Source organism: Sturnira hondurensis, unplaced genomic scaffold (genome assembly GCF_014824575.4).
Source record: "Sturnira hondurensis isolate 20B ecotype Veracruz unplaced genomic scaffold, ASM1482457v3 Scaffold0008782, whole genome shotgun sequence".
Classification (NCBI taxonomy): Eukaryota; Metazoa; Chordata; class Mammalia; order Chiroptera; family Phyllostomidae; genus Sturnira; species Sturnira hondurensis.
The window spans coordinates 243,308-260,257 of NW_028081413.1; the positions used below are offsets into that span (position 1 = coordinate 243,308).

Genomic DNA, 16,950 nt, shown 5'->3' on the forward strand with positions numbered 1-16,950 from the left:
TCTTGTTAAAAAACAGGGCATAAAATTTATTTACAAATATCTGTACAGTTTGAGTGACAGGTCAGGATTTTACAACAGAAACAAAGAAAACAAAGCATTCTTTTTCAAGGGAAGTTGCAGGCGTAGACTTTCCCTGCACCTGTCAGAAGCAAGACAGACAAACAGACCCATACATCATGAGCTAGGCATATGGACACTGGCCTTTTCGCTTCTTGGAAGGAAGTGAAAAATGTATGAAACAGCCTTAGGTACTGTACCCTTCAGCACTGAAACCATGTGGTGGGGGGAGGTGGCGTATGCAGTGGGGGACCTCTGCAGCTTTTTCCCAGCACAAGAAATACCACGAAGCCCCGCTGATTCTGTAATTTCATGTCTTAGGCCTGGTCGGGCTCTCAGTTCAGAGGCCCTGCCTCAGCTGAGACTAGGGCCAAGTCCTCAGTCTTGATTCCAATCAATCACCAAGCAGGCTACTTCGGAGATGAGTTAGTTAACTTTCGGTCTTCTTTGGTTGGCTTTTCTCCCTATTTTGGCGTCTCAGAACGAAAGTTTCAGCAGCTGCATGTGGGGAGGTAATGGTGGAGTGGCTACAGTGTGATGCAGTTTTAATAAAAATTTTATTACACAGCCATAATGTAATTGACACTTCTCCAAATCCAAATGATATTAAATACAGATCTACATGGTGAATCAGAATGACTCCAGCAAATTATATGGATTCTATAATTTCATGTCTTTTAAAACCAGAAAGAGAAAGAAAAAACCATGTTGTCATGATAGGAGAGGTCCCAGCAGCCTCCGGGACTCCGCCGGAGTCCGATGTTTAACAGTCTGTGATTCCGCATTCACACAACAGTGCACAAAGGGTCCCGGTCGACGGGCTGTTCAAGTGCAGATGATTTTAACGAGCCCATCACCACTCCTCCATCCCAATGAACCATCACAGCTGCCTCATAGCTGTGTGACAGTCATATTTATCAATTTTACAATCACAATACTTGTAAAAAACCATTCATTACTGCTTTTTTAAAATAAAAAAGTGTAAACTAAGTTAAAGCAACGCTGAGGCTCTACCAAACCCAGAAGAGTTAGCAAGTTCATTTTTATGTTTAAATACAACTTAACTCCATGATTTCCCATCACCCCACTTCCCTACAGAAAAGCAGGGAAGAAGTGCAAAGCAGAGCATCTAGATCCCTCTCCCTTTTGTGGAAATCAGCAGCTCTCAGCTGTTTCTTTAGCTTAGTTCTTGGTATATATAGTCAGCTGTACTTTGTTCTGAAAAGATTTGTTAAATGCCACTTTTATTTACACTTGGAGCTTTACACCTGAGAATGATTATCAAGCAGTCAGCTTATCTCTTTTCAAACATTTCATAAAGACACACACACTTTTTTGCCGGCTCCACCCGAGCTCGCCACATATATATGCACACACACACACAAAACCGCACATGCTTGTAACATCTGCAGCCTAAGTCTTTTTGTGTTCGTTCTCTCCTCATCACGTTGAATACTTTCTCTTGAGAAAATATTATGCTTACTGAAACAGCAAAACAGAATGACTAGAAAGGGACAAGTACAAGGGGCAGGAAAAAGATTCACTCTGCGTTCAGCCAAGAAGCCTTGGCCACACCCATGGGAAAAGCAAGAAGCCTGCCCTGCCCTGCCTGCCCTGGAACTTGGCAGAACTTGGCCATAGGCTTCCCTCCCGCTGCTGGGACACAGCCGGCAGGGGAGGGGCTGAACTGGGGAGTTTTCTCTGAGGTGGGGAGATGATGAGGAAGAGGAGGAGGTAGGGAAGAGGAAGTTACACAGCTACAGCAGCCAGGCCTGTTTAGTAAGAAGAATCACATTTAATGAGTTTCTTTCTTGCAGTTTCAGATGCTCAAGTACAGCTGAAAAAAATCTGAAACAGCTATAGACCCATGACAGACTGATACAAAGATTACCGCATTAAAAAAAAACGATAAAAAAACCCACACGCTTGCTTACAGACACACACACGCATACACTCTTTCTCTCACACAAACAGAACCCCCTCCCTCCCCACAAATGTACACTTTTTGGAAACTAAATTGGTTTTGAAAACCCCTCTTCTGCAGAGATGGGAAGAAGAGAAAGATGAGGAAGGAGAACCGCCGGTGCTCAGAACCCACTCCCTCCACACAGGCTGGTGCCGAATATTCAAGTTCGGGTCCAAGGCAATCGAGGAGACTGCCCGGTGCTGCTGCTCTCACTGCCAGGGGCTCCGCAAGAACCCCAGCTCCACGGTAATACTGAACGCGTGCAGAGTGGCCAATGAACTGTGCCAGTTTTTGAAAAAAGGCAAACACAAATCTCAAGACATGGAAAAAGCCCAAGAGCCCAGATCCACACTGCATGAGGCCTGGGCGGAAGGGGGTGTTGATGGGAGATGGTGCGGACAAGGGGGGTCTATACAGTTCATGGTTTATATTACAGGCGACTGGCAGTTTAGAGTCTCTTCCCAGTTTCTACTGCTGCTCCAGCCCAAACAGGGCACATCAAAGGAAAAGAGGAACGGTGGGGCACTGATGGGGCATGCGGGGTCAGAAGCAGCAGGTTGGGTGTGCTCAGATGAGCCCCCGTCGTTTTTTGTAGTCTTCCAAGTTCAGAGATCTCCGTGGAGCCCCATCCTTGGCTGGGGGAGCCTTGGAGGTGATGGCCAAAGCCTTTGACTCTATGGGAAAGAAGAGCACATTGGCGGCTGAGGAACCTACAGTCCTTTTCATCTTGTGCCTCACTCCCTCAGTAGCCTTCCTACTGTCCCTATTCCCTTTCAAAACACTCTTGCAGCCTCTATAAACACTGATGAGCAGAAACTCCCATTTCTTCCCTGAAACAGGCTGCCTTGCAGGCTGAGAGGGCCACAGAGCGACCTGATCCTCGGCCATTGCCACCCCGACCCTCACCTACCTGAGCTGGGAACCTGTAGATCAATCTTCACATCGAAATCGTGTACTTTGAACAAGTCTTCTGAGAGGTCGCTGGCTGACTTAGAATTCAAATCTTTATCCTTTCCCTGACCCTGCAACATGAAGAGAAAAACTAATTATAAAAGTATAAATGTAAGTGGACTTAAAGTAGCAGCAGCCGCTAATGGTAAAAGCTCTTGCTCAAGTTCATTAGGTCTTTCCACTGAGGCCCTTTTCTGATTCCTTTTCTCAGAGGACAGGAGGCCACAGACACAGAGGTTTCTTTTCTGAAGCCTAAAAGCAAAGAGGAGAGGGCAGGCTCATGTCTGCAGTGAGGGTAGAAAGGATAGGCTTAGGATGAGCCAACCTCCTGACCTAAGGTTTCAGGAGTTCCTGGGACATGTGGGGCTCCACAGGAAAAGGCCTAAGGCAGAAAGGTCCTTCTGAATGGGCAGTTGCTCTCAGTTTAACGTTTTTGTTTCAAAGAGCTTTCACTTTCGTAAAGGTCTGATCCTTACATGTCATCTGCTCCTCCTAATTATCCTGTGAGGTTGATAGGGTACAGAGTACCAGGCCCATTTTACATAAGAGAAAACGTGGACCAGAGCACTAGATGCCAGTTGCTTAATGCCTCCGTAAAGGCCTTAGCTAAGTAGTGGTGCTGGATTTAGAATTTAGGTCAGCTGGCCAAACTTCAACAGCTGTTGCCACATTTGTACATGACTCGGATGGAGAAAGGATGGCCAGTGGGACTCCATGTTTCTCTAGGTGGGAAACTCAAGCCCATACTAGGCAAGGGGCTTGCTCCGGAGCCCAGGCTGGCAGCCCAGCTCCGCAGGCCGCAAGGCAGGGCAGTGCCGCACTTGCCTTGCTCATTTCCTTTGGAGCATCTGGTAACACTCCAGAACCGTATTTTGCATTCAGCTGGGCCAAGATGGCAGCCTGAACAGCTGGGTCTCTGGACTGAAAGAGAAAACAAGTTATTTTACAGATTGTTCAACACTAAGCACAGTCCTACTGTGAACCTGTCCCACCCACCACCACTAACATACAGGCACCACTGCGGCCCTGTCAGTAGCTCAGTGGGGTTTTCTTCAAGGCAGCAAAAAGAGGCAATTAAAAGCTTTGAAGCCAAACCCAGCTAGCAAGGCCTGGGTGGGTGACCCAGCCTACACATTTCTCCTTTTTTAAATGTAAGATTTTTCACCTTAACCATTTTTATTTTAATATTTTTAAAAAGATTCAATTTATCCATTTCATTTTTTTTTAATTTTTAAAGATTTTATTTATTTATCATTAGAGAGGAAAGGAAGGAGAGAAGGAGAGAAACATCAGTGTATGGTTGCCTCTCGTGAGTCCCCTGCTGGGAACTGGCCTGCAACCCAGGCATGTGCCCTAACTGGGAACCGAACCGCGACTGTGTGGTTCGCAGGCCTGTGCTCAATCCACTGAGCTACACCAGCCAGGGCTCAATTTATCCATTTTAGATAGAGGTGAAGGGAAGGAGAAAGAGGGAGAGAAACACCCGTGTGTGGCTGCTTCTTGTGTCCCCCCCCCCCCCACGGGGATCTGACCCACAACCAAGGCACATGCCCTGACAGGGAATCAAACAAGTGACCCTTTGGTTCATAGGCTGGTGCCCAATCCACTGAGCCACACCAGTCAGGGCTTTATTTTAATATTTCATTTATTTTTAAAGAGAGGGGGAGAGGGGCAGAAAGAGGGAGAGAACTATTGATGTATGAGAGAAAATCAGTTGCCTCTCACATGCCCCCAACCAGAAAACTGGCCTGCAGCCCAGGCATGCATCCTGACTGGCAATCAAATTGGAGACCTTTTGGTTTGCGGGCCAGCGCTCCATGCACTGAGCCACAGCAGCCGGGGCTCAGCCTACACACTCCTAATGTCTGTGGCACAGGGGGTTTGGTCTACAGGTTTCTGTAAATCCATGCCAGGTTCTTACCACCTGGATGTCCTACAGCAAGATAAAAAAGGAAGCATCCAGACCCGAGAGTTTGAGGCAAGCAAATCCCACTAAGACAACATTATTTTTAACTTCTTCATTAATCTCCTGGTGGAATTCTCTGTATGTCCCAGAATCTAGGTCCTGACTGAAACGTCCTCTTTAGGCACTCACATTAGACACGATCGTCGGTTTGCACTGCCGCCTGGTAAAGGGATCCATCTGTTGGTTTTTCATGTTGTGACTTTCAGCCTGAAACAGAGAGCATGCATTACAGAACTCTCTCCTCCCCCCTCCTCTCCCCATGAGCTCACACATAAACAACAGGCCTTGCAAGGTCCTGGAAAAGTCAGAGCTGTCTATCATTCTTTCCCCTGCATGAGCACCAGAGTAGACAGAAGGCAACGACCTAAGGCACAAACCTGGAAATGGATAGAAACAAATACTGTGGAGTAGAATCTAAGGGTGGGGACGAATAGGACAGGGCAGAAGACTGCTGCTTTTCAGCATAAATTAATAAATTATATTGGTGGATGTGTATATATAGAGAGAATACGTGTATGTTCAGTGAATACATTCTTTCAATAATTTAAAAAATAAACTCAAGCAAGATGTCGAGAGGATTTCATATCATTTTCTTAATTAAGATAATGTTCAGTGACCCAGATAAAGCTCTTACTCACCACAAGGGCCTTCTCAGACTCCACAATGTTCCATTCCCGGTTCCGCTGGTTGATGTAACTAGGGGGTAAGTAAGGGGAGGAGTCAGTGGAGGGAGGGAGGGAACACATGGAGCCAGTGTAGCACAGAACGTACAGATCTGCCTAAGAACTGTGGCCAGGTATGTGGGCTGAGGACAGGAGCCCAATGAAAGCAGGCTCTGTAACACACCTGATAGCAGATATGTTCTTGGTCCGCTGGCGGTCCAGGGCCTCTGCCCGCTCCTCCAGCTCATTCAGCTGGTCTTGGATTTGTTTGGCCTTATCCTGATCCCCCAGGTCCTCAGCCATGGCCTGCACACAGAGAAAAGTGTGTGTTTCAGGCTATGATTTGAATCCAGTCTCCCCTGACTTCCAGCACAGCCAAGCTATCTCGAATGAGGAACAAATGACAGATGTGAAAGAATACTGAAAGTAAACCTTACAAATGCAAAGTAACACTTTTTACTACAGTAGTAACACCTTTCTGGCTCTGGGCCCCTGATATCAGTGATGTATCGTACCAGCCTTACAACCCAGGTCCTATATGGCTAACTCGCTCCAACAAGGCTTGCCCCTTCTTGACCTGAAGAATGGAAAGCCACCTAATGAACGCATCTGGGCTTGGCAATATAACTCATCTGTTCAGACCTGATACTACAGTGCTGGGTGGTATCAACAGTGCTGATACTACGCTGGGGTCTGTCTGATTATGCACCACACTGAAGTGATAAGAAAGGAAGAAGAATGGAACAAGTGAGATCAGTGTCAATTTAGAGAAAGGAAAACCCTGCCACCACTACCTTGACAGAGGGTGAAAAGTTTGATTTCCTCATCTCCCCACAGGATAGGGAACGAGGGTGGGGTGCAAATCCTTACCTTTTCTTTTAGCAGCTGAGTCTTCTTCATAGCATAGTTGGGTGGAGCTTTCCTGAACCTTTCTTTCTCTTTTACAATCTGCACCAGAGAGGAGATACCAGCAGTGAGGTATTCCTAAACTACTTCTGTAGACAGGCTAAGTGAGCCCATTTTGGAGGCAAGCAGCTAGTTAAAAAGGGGCTGCTCTTCCCACAGCAGTGGCATGCCCCAGAGAGACCGCGAGTTCATTCCAAGGGATACTATGCTGCTTCCAGGGTCACGGAGATCCTTCCGGGACAGTCTGAAGGAGCATGCACCAATAGACAGCAGCAGCCCAAAGGCCTGGTATTGTAAGGCTAGCCACTGTCCAAGAGAACAGAGATCAAAGAATTTTACCAAAATGTTTTGGAGGAAAAAAAGAACTCTTGAAGGACCAAGTCTAGCAGAATACAGATTCCTGGACCCTGAATACACTTCTATACAGCTTATGACTTCAAATGAGAATGCACAGAAAAAGCCCTGACAAACTACAAACAGTGAGACAGCAGTATCAGCAACCCTCATCCTCATGCAGTGGCGGCACAGCTAAAACATCGAGATTCAGGGAAGAAAGGAAGGTCATGCTCTTCTCTCGCACCGGCTCTTGTGGGCCTGCAGCCTCTGGAGCACCAGCTTTCTTACCTCTTCGATGTCCTGATCATTGAATTTATAATTAAGAGCTTCTTTAATAGATAATTCCTTCTTATTGATTTCATCTAGAGTGGGCAACTGCATGCCAGCAGAGAACATCTGGACCAAAGCATGATAAAAGCTTATATTAATATGGGATTTTGGAAAGAGACGCTGTCACTGTTTTCAGGAAAATAGCTAGGCGCTGTCTATCCACTTACCGCTTCTTTCCACTTCATGAATTCGCTTTCAGTGAATTCTTGGTTGGAGACGAACTCCAGGCGGAACACCCGCTGGTCGCTGCCGTGCCTACGTGAAAGAGAGACAGCAGCTCCCAGAACGGGCACGTTGACTGACACACCAGCAACGCAGCCCTGCCGGTCTGTGTACCATCTCTCTCCAGGGCTCTCCATCCTGGCTACCCTTCAGCATCATTAAGATTTATAAAAATTCCTGTGCCAAAGCACCACTGTATACATTAACTGAATCAGAATCTCTGGGAGCAGGAACCAGGCACTGAAATTAACAAACAAAAGCTCCCAGACTGTTCTCATGGGCAACCAAGATTAGAAACCAAAGGAAGCAATGGAAACAAATGGACTCAGCCAGTAATTCAAAAGTCCATTTACAATGAAATCCGTCAGTAAACCGGCATCCAGAACATGGACTATTGCGTACACATCTGAATGACAAGGAGAGCACTCCCTAGAGATGAACAGTGCAGTCTCTCTACTGGGCCCTGGGCCCACGGAGTTAAATGAGCCAGTGCCCTTTCCTAGAAACACTTGCTGCACACTATGGCTGCGGCCTCCCCAGCTAGTTATTTTTATTTATTTTTTAAAAGATTTTATTTATTAATTTTTAGAGAGCAGTGAAGGGAGAGAAACAGTGATCAGTTGCCTCTCACGAACGTGCCCTGACTGGGAATCAAACCAGTGACCTTCTGCTTCGAAGCATGATGCACAACCAACTGTGCCACGCCAGCCAGGGCCCAAACAACTCTTTTTAAACAGACCAAGAGAGAAAATGGGGGTGGGAGAAGGGAATGGCAAGAGACCTGAAAGACCAAAGTAGGCCACGGTAGAGCTGTGTCTATTACCTGCTGTTTGCAGTGCTCCTGGCAAACTGCTTCTATCCCTTCCTATATGGGGCTGTAGAATTTTCAGGCTCCAAGAAGGCAGGGATTTGTGTGTCTATTTTGTTCTCTCCGCTATCCCAATGCCTAGACACTGGCACGTACCAGGCATTTAGCAAACAGCATGTTACTAAAGAGGAAACTAAGTCTGAAACAGTGACCTGCTTGTCGAAGACCAGGTGAGTCAGTGACAGAGCCAGGACCAGAAGCCTCAGGACCACGCTCAGGAAATGCCTCCGGGGCTCTGGGCGGGGTGGTCTCACAACCTGACTCTTTCCTTCTCTGTGTTCCACCACTTCACATCCCTGGTTTCCTCTGAGGCAGCTACATCCCACTTTCTCTCTAGGGTTAGGGATACAGCAGAGTAAGATTCCCTCCAAGTCCCAGAACAACTTCACACTGGGAGAGAATGACAGCCCACCCAGGCAGCGCCTGCTGGCAATGGGAGTGGAAGCTCCCACACAGAAACACCTCTCCTACCGTAGTTGTAGCCCTTTGTTTGTTCTGGTGCCACCAAGCTGGTAAACCTTAGCGGTTTCCACAACACCCGTGATCTCAGCGACCTGAGTGAGAGGACAGAGACAATATTCAAACACAGGCTCACTCAGAGCTCTCCGCACCGCTTCGTTTGGCTCTATCAGCCTGAGACCCTGCACTGAGAGAGCCCACAGCTGCACCTTTCTGGGCACCTTTCTCAGGTTTAGAACTAAGGCCCAAGTACTAGGAGCCCTGTGCCCAGAGTAAGCAAATGCCAGGAGAGGAGGCAGTTAGTCTGTGGGGGCTTGTTAGAAGCTTCCTGTTTACCTTAATTCTACCAAGGGGATGCACCTGGAGTTTCAGAGGCCAGTTTCAACAAACATGAAGACCCTGGGGGTCAGTTTTTAATGCCAAGCTTTCCAAGGCTTGGTATGTTACAACCATACAACCCAGAGCAGAAGAGAACAAACAGGTCAGACAGCGGTGTCTCAGCCCTCTGGGCCACAGCAGCAGTGCTGAAGCCAACAAAAGAACCTCTAGTAGGTTGGAGGGCTTTTTATTTTTTACAAAACCACAATATAATTTTGATCCGGAAGTCACTTAGTATGCAACATGGAACATTTTCATTTACAACAGGTCCTCAAGTAATGTTGTTTTATTCAGCCATTTTGTTATAACGCTGATAAAAACAAAATTGATTCCCAGCCATAACTACTGTCTGCGTGGTTTGCACCTTCTTCCTAGTCTGTGGGTTTTCTCTGGAGACCCCGTTTTCCAACCTCTCAGAGGCACACACAAGGCGAACTGGCCTGAATATACGATCCTACTCCCAGTGCGTGTGAGTGGGAACAATGGGGGGCGGGTGCCATTCCTACCTGTACCCTGCCACTCATGACTTTAGAGCAGGATAAGTGGGTTAAAGAAATCATGATCTTACTTGTTTTTATTTACTTATTTTACCAACTTCCTGCTTTCTTTTTTTAAATTATCTTTTACTTTTCAATTACACATGTATTAGTTTCAGGAGTACACTGCGGTGATAAGATATTTAAGTGACCACTGAGATAAATCGCCCGGCCATCTGACACCACACACAGTTATTGGAATATCAGACTATACTCCCCAAGCTGTACTTCGCAGTCTCATGACAACGGCATTACTCCCAATCTGCCCTTCTTCATCCCTTCGCTTCTTTCATCAAACTACCCTTCCATCTGGCAACCATCAAAAGGTTCTCTAGGAATCTGTTTCTGTTTTGCTTATTTTATTTTTTTAGATTCAGTTTTTAAAAAATTTTATTTCTCTATTTTTAGAGAGAGGGGATGAAGGGAGAAAGCAAGGGAGAGAAACATCAATGTGTGGTTGCCTCTTATATGCCCCCTACTGGGGACCTGGCCTGCAACCCAGGCATGTGCCCTGACTGGGAATCAAACCAGTGACCTTTCAGTTCCCAGGCCAGCACGCTCAGTCCACTGAGCCACACCAGCCAGGGTGAACTGTTCATATTTTTAATCTTTTCTTCTTTAAGAAGACCCTCTAACATTTCATGTAATATTGGTATAGCGATGATGAACTCCTTTAGCTTTTCCTTGTCTGGGAAACTCTAAATCTGTCCTTTGATCCTAAATGATAGCTTTGTTGGGTAGAGTAATTTTGGTTGTAGGTCCTTGCTTTCCTTACTTTGAATATTTCTTACCAATCCCTTCTGACTTGCAAAATTTCTGTTGAGAAATCAGCTGACAGTCTTATGGGAACTCCCTTGTAAAGTAACTGCTTTTCTCTTGCTGTTTTAAGATTCTTTTTGTCTCTGACCTTTGATATTTTAATTATGTGTCTTGCTCTGGGCTTCTTTGGGTTCATCTTGTTTGGGACTCTCTGTGCCTACTGGGCTTGTATGTCTATTTCCTTCATCAGGTGGAAATTTTCCACCATTATTTTTTCATATAGGTTTTTAATTTCTTGTTCTGTTTTCTCCTTCCGGGACACTCATGATGCAAATGTTGGTATACTTAAAGTTGTGTCAGAGGCTCCTTATATTACCTTCAGCTTTTGGATGTTTTCTTTTTGTTATTCTGATTGGAATATAAGGAAGAAAAAACACAAATTGCTGTTTTGATTCTTGGCTTCATCTACTCTACTGTTGACTCCCTGTAAATTATTCTTTATTTCAGTTAGTGTATTCTTCATTTCTGACTGGTATTTTTTATGGTTTGCATGTAATTTTTTATGCTGTTGAACTTCTAAGTTCATCTACTCCTTCCCTAAGTTCCTTGAGAATACTTACAAACAGTATTTTGAAATCTGCATCTGGTAGATTGCTCGCCTCTATTTTACATTAGTTCTTTTTCTGGAGTTTTGTTCTGTTCTGTCATTTGGGGCACGTTTCTTTGTCTCTTCATTTTGGGAGCTTCCCTGTGTTTGTTTCTATGTACTCAGTAGAGCTGCTACATCCATCTCCTGGTCTTGGTAGAGTGCCCTATTGTAGTCACTGTCCTGTACAGTCCAGTGGCACTGGCTCACCTGAGATGGGCACTCCAAGTGCGCTGACCCCATGTGGGCTGTGTACACCCTCCTGTTGTAGTTGAGCCTGGATTGCTTTTGGTTTATCAATGGGAGAGATTAACCCTCAGGCCTATCAGATGCCACCACTGTGGAAGATTAGCTGTACAGGGGTCCACACCGTGGAGCAGGACTTACATCAGAGGGGCTCTAGTGTTCCAAGTCCCCCCTTAAGTGTGTTGTTTGTGGAGATGGTTGGGTGGTGCTTTGACATGAACTAAAGCTGTCCACTGGGTGTGCTGGCTCTGTAGCCTCCCAGAAGGTACAGATCAAGGTCGGCCTCCACCTGTTTTCTGCCCAGGGCCACCCTGCCTGAACTATAAAGCTATCTGCAGATGGCTGCTACTTGTGCTGGGCTTGGAGGTGCCCAGGAGAGGGCAAACTGTGAACCAAGGCCGGCTGCTGCTAGTACTGGGCCTTGGGCCACTTAGCTAGAGGTACAGGGTACACTGAGGCCCGACGCTGCTTTTTTGACAGAGTTTAGGAAAGTCTGAAGCATGAGCCAAGACAGGCCATTTGTATAGGAAAGCCTCTGGAAACAGCTAGGGTGGGCTAGGTGATTGGTGGGCGTGGTCTCAGGGAATCACCAGGACAGGGACAAACAGTGATAGCTACATTGTGGAGATTCAATTATGGCTCCCCTCCCCATTTGCCAGCAGCTCTGTGTGGGGAAAGCTCATCAAAGGAACAATGGCCTCTGCCTACATTTCTGTCTGGCAGAAAGCTGCCACCCGACCCCCGACCCTCTACCTCTTGCCTTAATGTCAGACACTTCAGTTCCTCTCTGTATGTCCCTGGTGCCTTTTGAGTGCTGGAACTCAGAGAGTAAGTCTGAGTAAGTCCATGCATGAGCCCTTTAAGAGGAACTGTCTGGGAGTTCAGAAGCCACAACCTCTGCTGATTTTTACAGTCAGATATGGGGACTCCTCTTCCTGGCACTGGAACGCTGGGCTGGGTGCCTGGTGTGGGTCCAGCCTGCTCTACATCTCTACCCCTCCTACCAGTCTCAATATGGCTTCTTCTTTACATCTGTAGTTATAATCTCAGGTGGTTCTGAAGGATGGTTGTTTGTAGTTTAATTTCTGATGAGGCTGTGAAATGATGTGAGCATTGTGTTTACCTACGCTGCCATCTTGACCAGGAGCCCCTTACTTGTTTTCATTAGTCTTTCTTAAACGTATGTATAACTCACACTACTCCAGTGTTTAATATCAGATGCATTTTGGGTGTCTAGTTTGGTGACTTTTGTGTGACCTGAAATATGTCACAGAAACTTAACTGTTGTTTATATCAGTTAATCTATGGTAAAACTGTTTTATGGTATTTTGTTTCCCTTAAAGTCACAGTTTTCAAGAACCTATTGACAATGTTTAGGAAGGACTTGCTGTATTTATTTTTCAAATGAACAAAGCTTCCAGATTATGTAACAACAAATACTTCATAAAATCTCTCCCTTTTTGTTTTTATATGGAAGGAAGGTAGAAAAAACTATTCCACACCCAAACCCACCAGGCTCCAAGTACTCTTCCTGGCAGCAGGTCACGCGTGATCCCTGGTGACCTCCGACTGTGGATGCCACTATCCTACAGGCATCATGATTGGAGTCTATGGCCCCATCACTCGGGAATAGAACAGCGACAGATTCATGGAGTAGCTCTTGCTCCCGAGTGAGAGCCATTACACTGAAAACACAGCCAAGTGCCCAAAGAAAGAAATACTGACCCGGTAAACTGGTTTGCTGTTGTGGTTTCCGATGCCAATTCGTACAAAACAGCCTGTGACAGTCTTAGCGAAGAAGGGCATATGGCACCAACGCTCTAGCTTATGCCGTGATAATCGAACCCGATTCAGTTCTTCCGGTAAGGAGACTGGCTGTGACTTTGGAGGGATCTCTTCTTTCCTGTGAGGAACAAAGGGAACTGGGAAAGTGTTCATCATAAAAAGATATCAAGATGAATCAATAACACCAATTTCTTAAATCTTAACACAAAGTCCACGTGTTAAGGTTCTAGGAGAAACAAACGAGCCAACGAGCCAACGAGAGAGAGGGGTAAAAGAATCCTGTTCCTAAGCAGCGGTGTGAACTGTGCTGATAGTCTGCCACCCAGATAACCTATCACAGTGAGAAAACAAATGGAAGCTCCCGGCCAACGTGCAGGCAATGTGAAGTCAGTTCCCGCTGACTGGGCCCACACGGAACGTCCAGGGCTGCAGGACAATAGCCAAAGGCAGGAGCATGTTTGGGCAAATGTCCTGGGAAACTCAGTTCAGAAATTCGGGGTTCGAACCGAACAGAATTCACAGCCCTATCAGAGATTTTAGAAATTACAGCAAAGAGCTTCTCCTCAAAGAGCCCATCTGTCCTAACTACTAGGCCAAAGTGCACAGAAGCTTACTCTTCCTCCTCATCAGATGACGACGTTCGGGATGAGCGGTCCGACTTTTCACTGGACTTGTCATCCTCTTCTTCCTCCTCATCGTCGGAGTACACCTCACTGGTTTTTAATGGCTGTTTTTTGGCGAGAAGCTCAGCTAAAAAAAAGTGGGAAATGTTTACCCAGGCTCTTCAATAGGGAACTGAAGCATTCTTCACTTCGAACCTTTGGAAAAGAACATGGGAAATGACTTGACAGCTCCATGTTCTCTGGACGGAACTGTGATTGCTTGGACTATCTACAGAAGTGAGTTAAACCACAGTAAAAATGATTTAGGCACCAAATGTCAAGCCTTGGTAAACAAAAAAGAGCCAGGAGATTATTGCTAAATGGGCAGAAAGGGTTGCCAACGCTACTGACAGTTGTCTTCTGTTGCACTGAGACCCTCAGTGATGGGCATGTAAGGTGGGAAAAACATTTATGATGTCCTCAGAGAGTGTTTGAGTGAAGCTTGTGTGGCACCTGTCTCAGCCACTCAACTTTGCAGTTGTAGATGGAAAGCAGCCACAGGCCTCAGCTGGGCGGCTCGGTGGTTAGAGACCTGTCCCAGTATGTCAAGGCTGCGGGTTCCATCTCTGGTCAGGGCACGTACAAGAAGCAACCAGTGCACAGCTAAGTGGAACAACAAAATTGATGTTTCTCTCTCTTTCTCTCTCTCTCAAATCAATTTTAAAAAGAAAGAAAGCAGCTATACATAATTATGAGACATATGGACATCACTGTATTCCAGTAAAATTTTACTTGTAAAAAGGCAGTTTATCAGCTGCTATTCAATATAAAAACTAAAGAGTGATTTCTAGGATATACTGTTAAGTAAAAAAAAAAAAAAGCAAGGTAGAGAAAAGTGTATAGCATGCTACTATTAATCTAATATAGGAGGTGAATCTGCGTCTTTTTGTTTAGGGGAAAAAAGAATACAAAAAATTTTCAAGTGGTTACCTAGTTTGGGAAGAAGGCAAGGAGCGAAATAAAAAGGTGTAGTGCTAAACTTTTTTGAATATACCTTGTTTAATAGATTTGACTCTAGAACCTCGTACTTTATGTAATCATAAAACAAAATAATAGAAAAACCCTATACATCACAATCAAAATGAAGCAAAATATTCACTTGATAGCATAACCACACAAAAAAGAACTATGACAAGTGACTTTAAACATACCCTTTCAAAAGACTTACATATAGACAAATAGAATAAAAGCCCAGAAATAAACCTCTGTGTATATGGTCAAATGATTTTTTACAAGGGTGTGAAGACCATTCAATGGGAAAACAACAGTATTAAAATAAATGGTTCTGAGGCTACCGGTCAAGATGGTGATGTAGGCAGGCATGGCTCGCCTCTTTGCAAAACCACATCAAAATTACACTAAAATACAGCCCTGGCTGGTGTAGCTCAGTGGATAGAGCGCGGGCCTGTGAACCACAGGATCGCGGTTCGATTCCCGGTCGAGGCACATGCCTGGGTTGCAGGCCAGTTCCTGGTCCCTGGCGGGGGATGCATGAGAGGCAATCATACACTGATATTTCTCTCTCTCTCCTTCCCTTCCCTTCCCATCTAAGATAAATAAAATCTTAAAAAAAAAATAGAACCACCAACACCCAGGAACATCAGAAATTGAGTTGAATGGAAGTCTGACAACTACAGAATTGAAGAACCCACATCCGTCCAGACTGGTAGAAGGGGCGTGGACGAGGAACATGCTGGCCCCACATCCACGTGGATAAAAATTTAAGAGGGATGTCTCCGGAGTAAGGAGTCCCAGACCCATACCAAGTTACCAAGTCCCCAACCAGGATTCCAGTGCCAGGAAGATAAGTCCCCATGGCTGCAAAAACCAGCAGGGAATGAATCAGTGAAGGAGGCTGCTGGAGCCCTGAGCAGTTCCTCTTGGGGAACCCGCACACAGACTCATCTACTCAGACTCACTCCTTCTGAGTTCCAGCATCCTGGTAGCAGCATGAAGGGCATCATGGTATATAGGCAGAGACTGAAGGGTCTGGCAGTGGGTGAGCAGAGGCCATTGTCCCTTTGCTCAGACCTTCCCACACAGAGCCTGTAGGCTGGTGCCATATCTGAGACTTCATCAACCTGGCTAACACTGTGTGGCCCACCTTGGAGAGCCACAGAGGCTCTACTCCACCCAACTTATGGGCCCACTCAAGCTGCTTTTCCATAAGAATGGCTCCTAAATAATGGCCCCATCATGGCTCCTAAATCCTATCAAAAACAAGCAACAGCTGGCTTCAGTGAACCGTAATGGCAGCCAGATTAGAATCACAGCTTGGTTTCACCTGGGAATGTCCAAGCCCAACACAAGCAGCAGCCACTGCAGATTGCTTTATAGCTCAGGCAGGTGACCTGGGTGAAACACTGATGGGGGCTGACCTTGGTCTGAACCACCCAGGGAAACCCCAGGGCCAGCACACCCAGTGGACAGCTACAGACCACATTGGACACCACCACCCTGCCCCTGCACAGCTGATCCTCCACAAAGGGCAGATAGTTGGTGGTCAGTGGTCACAGCCAGTTCTTGCAGCTGACTGGCCTGGTAAATCCCTCCCATTGACCTGCCAACAGCAATCAAGGCTCAACTACAGGAGGAGGGTGTACTCAGCCCACATGAGGGGCACACCTCGAGTATCCAGCTTGGGTGATAGGGGAGGCTGTGCCACTGGATCCTACAGGACACCTACTACATTAGGCCACACTATCAAGATTGGGAGATTTAGCAGCTCTACCTAATACATAGAAACAAACGCAGGAAGGCTGCCAAAATGAGACAAAGACACATGGCTCAAATGACAGAGCAGAACAAAACTCCAGAAAAAGAACTAATGTAAAATGGAGACAAGCAATCTACTAGATGTAGAGTTCAAAACACTGGTTTTAAGGATGCTCAATGAACTTACGGGAAGAGTAAATGAACTTTGTGAGAACTTAAACTAAGATATTAAAAAACGTGAAGATAGAAAATACAAAAAAGAACCAATAAGAAATGAATACAAAAAGTGAAATGAAGAATACATCACAGGGAAGCAACAGTAGAGTACATGAAGCAGAGGATCAAATCAGTGATCTGGAAAATAAGCACAAAACACCCAATCAGAACAGCAAAAAGAAAAAAATGAGGATAGTTAAGGAGCCTCTGGGACAACTTCAAGCATATCAACATTAGCATCATGGAGGGGCCGGAAGGAGAAGAGAAAAAGTAATTGAAAACTT

General features: G+C 45.8%; 1 protein-coding gene across 1 annotated transcript in view; it reads right to left on the reverse strand.

Moving 5' to 3' along the window:
• RTF1 (RTF1 homolog, Paf1/RNA polymerase II complex component) overlaps window positions 1-16,950 on the reverse strand; it is a 53,026-nt gene continuing 36,076 nt past the window's right edge. The window contains exons 7-18 of the mRNA XM_037056028.1: window positions 13,688-13,823; window positions 13,014-13,191; window positions 8,736-8,818; window positions 7,342-7,429; window positions 7,133-7,240; window positions 6,473-6,550; window positions 5,787-5,908; window positions 5,579-5,636; window positions 5,070-5,147; window positions 3,800-3,895; window positions 2,934-3,045; window positions 1-2,697 (exon numbers count right to left, since the gene is read on the reverse strand). Coding sequence (XP_036911923.1) covers window positions 2,591-2,697; window positions 2,934-3,045; window positions 3,800-3,895; window positions 5,070-5,147; window positions 5,579-5,636; window positions 5,787-5,908; window positions 6,473-6,550; window positions 7,133-7,240; window positions 7,342-7,429; window positions 8,736-8,818; window positions 13,014-13,191; window positions 13,688-13,823 — 1,244 coding nt within the window. The 3' untranslated portion in view covers window positions 1-2,590. The remainder of the gene's footprint in view (window positions 2,698-2,933; window positions 3,046-3,799; window positions 3,896-5,069; window positions 5,148-5,578; window positions 5,637-5,786; window positions 5,909-6,472; window positions 6,551-7,132; window positions 7,241-7,341; window positions 7,430-8,735; window positions 8,819-13,013; window positions 13,192-13,687; window positions 13,824-16,950) is intronic.